The following is a 5,350-nucleotide window of genomic DNA, read 5'->3' on the forward strand; positions in this document are numbered from 1 at the left end:
TTCTATTCCATTTTTATTTTTCTTATCATATCCACCGCGCAAGGTTCTCAAGGCGGCTCCGGCGAGGGTATTGCTAAATTAACTATTAATTCGTCAATGGCTTGTAGAAAAAGAAAATTTTCAACTTGTTGAGTTTCGAATCATCTGCTTGGAGAATCATTAATGATAATATGAGGGACTTGGAAGTAATGAGACGACTTGTACTCCTATCGCTTAGTATTTGGTCAGTTCTCGGGAATCAGATCATGACTGCAGCAACGGATTGTGTGGAGGACCTTGAAAGAAGTAAGTAGACGCTACAACTGTATGTATATATACTTGTATGTTTATTTGCATTTGCTGTTTTGTTTAAATGAAATGAATGAACGAACTCGAACTTGAAAAAATACAATTACCTAAGCTGAATGAAATAAAATGTAAGAAAATGCTTAATTAATGCATGACCATAGCTAAGTTAAATATCATTGTCTAGGTCATTCCATTATGATCACATCACCTAAAAGTAGCCTGCTCGGCGGCCGGGCGGCGAGTTTTGAGCCAATTTCGCCAAGCGGCGGCCGCCCAGGCACCGCTTGTTTTTAGGGCATGGCTCGGTCGCTGCTGAAGTTTTAGCGCGGAGTTAAAATTCGGGCGGCGCCTGCTCACTTTCACTCGCCGCCCAAAGTACGCTCGGTGCCCGGGCGGTCGCTGTCCGGGCACCGACCTATTCGAGCGTTCACCGTCGAGCGATTTAGGTCAAAAATCGAAGCCGCTAAAGTGACTCTCACACTATGCCGTGTAGGCCTACCGTGCGCCACAGTGCGCGAAAATGTCTGCGGACGGTGGAGAACGGCGAGGGCACACGGTGGTTCGTTATCAAAGCGGGCAACACGTTAATAGGGCGTTACACCCGGTGGGACCCGGCGAAAGTTTTGGGCATGTTCAAAACTTTGGCCGGCTGGCACCGGCCGCAAGTAAGCGGCAAGAGGACGGTATGAATACGTTATGAAAACGGTCACACTGTATGAACACGTTCACAACACGCTCATAACCCGTTACAGAACGGTGATGAAAAATGGAGAGCGGACTGACCATTGCCGTTCAAATCGGGGTATTTATGGCAGTCGTGTCATGACGTCAGCAGTCCGGGGACTCGCTCACAGGACGCTCCGAGCGGTGAGGGGACGCTAAGTGACTGGTAGGTGGCTGCTACAAACCCGGTGCACACGTTCGAGACCCGGTATGGGCCCGGTATGGAAACGGCCAAAATTTTCAACAAAAGTCAATCTGGGCGGTGAAGACGGTAGAAGCACGTTCAACACCCGGTATGCGCCCGGTGAGAACGGTCAGAAGATGGCAACAAAACGGTGAAAAGATTAATTTTATGAATTTTTTTTGGGGGCCGGGGACAAGTTCGCTCAAAACCCAACGTTCGGGACTCTGTTGTTTTTTTAATAGCCCGGCAGGTGGACGGTAGGCCTACACGGCAGAGTGTGAGAGCTCCTTAAGTCAAAGGCTGCTGAGCGTTCGCCGCCCTTTCGTCGTCGGCCGGTCGCCGCTGGGAGATCAGTCGGTCACTGGGCGGCGAGTTCAAAATCGGTCAGCAGCCTTTGACCCAGCGGCCTAGATTTTTGACCTAAATCGCTCGACGGCGAACGCTCGATTAGGTCGATGTCCGGGCGGCGAATGCCCGGGCATCGAGCGTTTTTTGGCGCCCCGCCGATCACCGGCCGGCTGCCGGGCAATTTTCTTATAGTAAGCCGGTAGCCGGTGGGAGACCGCTCGGGTATCGGTGGGTCATCGGTCGGTCACTGCCGGGACGCCGCTCGGAGAAGCTCTCCAATTTTGCCCAGTTTTGACCTAAAATCGACCGGCGACCGACGGGAAATCGACAGGGCACCGCCCAGGCATCGCTGGGGCTCTACAGCCTGCTCGACTTCTCCACAAAATCGTCGGGCGATGCCTAAATTCCAACGGCGACCGAGCAGGCTACTAATCGGTCGGTCGCTGCTCTGATTTATGACCATAGCAACTTAATTCCATTAAAACTTAAGGAATGTTGACTGATTGTAGTTTTGGGAAGAAAGTGATGAAAATCTGCGTATTGACGGGTGGAATATGAGTGATAAGAGGCCTTTGTGCTAAAAAGATCATTGAAGATTACTGACTTATCACTATACTTCTTTTTTTCTAGTTTTTTTCTTCTTGTTCTTTGTAAAAAGTGTCAATAGTTCACAACCTTTTAGGAATTTTATTTCTCATCTATCGCATATTATAAGGTGTTGTAACGATTCCGCTCTATGCTTATGTTTCATCACCTTTGTGTGTTCATTCTTTACACGGTATAATACTTGTAACTTGTCTTTGATAAACCATTGTTATATCAAATTGATTGTAAAATTAAAAATGATTTGTTTATATATTACACTCTTTTTCATATGATGTTAACTCCTTGGGTTGTGAGGTATTCGATCTCCTGCTGATCCCAGTAAACGTTTGCATTACTCCACTCTCACAGATAAGCTTTCCTTTCTGGAAGAGACTGCGAAGCTGGTGTTCTCCACCCAGTGCCAGCACCGTCTTCTCCAGTGTAAGAGCCTCCACTTCTGTAATATACAGTGGTTCTTCAATGACATCCCGTACGACTCCTGGAGTTTGGGCCACAACTCCGACACCAAGTATAAGCTAGAGCACAGCAACCAGACGCTCAACTTCCTTTCCACAGACATCGACGCTGGAGGAAAATACACTTGCGTGGTGTCGAACGGTGTGAGGAATATTAATCGGAGTATCAACATGCGTATCCAAGGTAGGCAGGGCGGGAGATGAAGGGTGAAGCGCTGAAAAGGAGAATAATAATGATAATAATGATAACAATAATATAGATTATAATGGTAATAATAATATCACAATAATAATATCATTGACAATAATAACAATCATAATGATAACAAAAATATTAACATTAATGTTATTATTGATAATAATAAATATCATAATGATGATAATAAAAACAATAATAATAATAACCATGGCAATAATAATGCTAATAGTAATAATGATAGTTATAACATTTTCTCTCTTTCTCTTTTTCCCTTTCTTTCTACCCCCTCCCTATTCCCCCACCCCCTCTCTTTCTCTCTCTGTCTTTCTCCCTCATTTTCATTCTCATTCTCACTCTTCCATCTCTGTGCAGAGCGCCCTTGGATCAACAAACCAATCCCGTATCAATCGTCCAACGCTGTGTGCAAGGATCAGATGGCCGTTCTTGGAGGGAACGCCTCCTTCTTCTGCCAGTTCAAGTATCGATACGATCTTCTTTTGCAGCATAATTGGAAAAAACTGAATCAGACCAACGGGATATATGAAAACGTGGACTTCTATGAGATCCATGGCACGGAGTTCTCATATGGGAGCCGAAAAGAAGACGGAAATGTCACCCAAACTCAGACTTGTCAAAGGTAAGCAAGATTTTTCGTTTTTATTAACTTCTTACCAGGGGCGTATCCAGACCTTGACCTCAAGGGGGCAAAACACAATTGTAGTGCGTATAGTTCAGCCAAAGGGGTAGTTGCCCACCGAAGCAAATTCTAAACAAGTAAACAGTTCTGTTTTGCTTCATTTTTGAAATAATATTTTGTGCGTTTCCAATCGCTTGCCAAATGCAGTGGGTTTAAAAACAAATTTCTAAACTGCTGTATGACAGCATGGCTAATTTTTGGGGGAGGCGTGCCCTACCAACCCCCTACCACTCGGCAAAACCCAACCTGGCATATCTTAAAACGCATGGAGTATGCAAAGAAGATGTGTCTCCTTCCCGGCAGAAAACTCAGCTCTTGAAATATATAACATTTATTCTGCTTGTCCGAGAGCTTTCAGACTGTTGCCCCCTCCCCCACCCCTTCCCCCACTGCCAGGGAATCCTTAACTCACCACGGATTATCACTCAATGCGAGAAGAAGTTATGATTCATGTTTTATCTTGTTTTAAATAACCTTTTGGCACGGATACGATTCATCAATTCATACAAATTTCATTTCATTGGTTGAAATCGATTTTCGAGAATCCATGACGTACATGTGTAATGGTGGTGTACATGTTTAGGCATTTCTTTATACTTGACTCCCTTTACCCAGGAAGCCTTTCAAGATTTTGTCTACATGGCTGAACATCACTAATGTGACTGAAGAGGCTTTGGGGATATACCAGGTCATGTGTAAGATCTCCCAGTACATAACGAAAGTCAACCTTACACTCTCGCTTGGTAAGAATATCCTTAGACCGTGTAGACACTTAACGACTTTACGACGATTTGGCTTGTCTTTGATTTATTTTCTTGTCTTTGGTTTATTACCCAGGGTAGACTTATTACAGATGGAGCTATTACCATTCAACCGTTGCAAGGTCTCCATTTATACACATAGGACCAGAGGGATGAAACATTTCGTCCAAAGATATCAAGCACCGAGCAACGATTGAACCCGGGACCTGTCATATCATGAGCCTCCACCTGTAATACCACAGTGCTCTCGATCACATTACAGTTATCAGCATCTCATACGTGCGTGTTTCTTTATCTACTTTCTTACAGCGACCACAGAGGAACATGTAGTCAAAGTCACGCACACAACCATTGTGGCCGTGGTCGTGGTTACAACAATGATCATCCTCCTTTCCCTAGTCGTGTTGTCATGGAAACGCTATGGCACTGACGTCAAACTTTGGTATCATGACCATCGCGCCGCACTAGAAACAGAAGGTATAATTTCGAGAGAAAAAATAGTAACTATTGCCAGTCCCTCCAAAGATATATAATTTTCACTATACTTTCGAACTTAATGCTTGGTATATTTGCTTTCTATCTCCTTTTTACAACTAATTCAGATCCGAACCGATAAGCTTTCAGCTGATGTGGATCGAGCGCTATACAGTGCGTCCCATAAAAAACGGAACCGAGAATTATCGATGTATTATCATAACTTAATCACATTTATAATGATTAAAAAATGACACATATTTGTGCAACTCATATGATGCATATTTAATGCATGAGCGATTTAAAACACTTTGAAGAGAGGAAACCAAAAAGTCATTTGGCAGGCGGTATATCTTCAAAGAGAGAATAACATTTCTAGAAATTTCAATTTCTGCCCTTTCATATGACACCTCAATCAGAAAAAAAATGAGCCAGGAATAACAAAGTTCTGTTTGTTTTAAAAAAGGCTTGCATTTCCATAATTTGATTAAACGAGTTCATTTTCTCTGGCTGCCTGCCGTAGCAACAAACAGAGTTGACAGAAGACTTAACTCTGTTTTTGTTTTTTTAAATCAGCCATGCACAAAGAAGACGAAAGACTTGATGCATGGCTAG

The 5,350-nt window shown here is 43.7% G+C and overlaps 1 protein-coding gene across 1 annotated transcript; it reads left to right on the forward strand.

Annotated features, from left to right (window-relative positions):
• The first annotated feature begins 245 nt into the window (after positions 1–245).
• Positions 246–4,930, forward strand: LOC115922509. Its single transcript, XM_030981472.1, has 5 exons — positions 246–285; positions 2,444–2,788; positions 3,176–3,440; positions 4,116–4,243; positions 4,571–4,930. The coding sequence occupies exons 1-5, from the start codon at positions 246–248 to the stop codon at positions 4,792–4,794; spliced, it is 1,002 nt and encodes a 333-aa protein (XP_030837332.1). The 3' UTR covers positions 4,795–4,930.
• Positions 4,931–5,350: the final 420 nt, after the last annotated feature.

The sequence above is a fragment of the Strongylocentrotus purpuratus genome, unplaced genomic scaffold (assembly GCF_000002235.5).
Source record: "Strongylocentrotus purpuratus isolate Spur 01 unplaced genomic scaffold, Spur_5.0 spur5_scaffold_12, whole genome shotgun sequence".
Classification (NCBI taxonomy): Eukaryota; Metazoa; Echinodermata; class Echinoidea; order Camarodonta; family Strongylocentrotidae; genus Strongylocentrotus; species Strongylocentrotus purpuratus.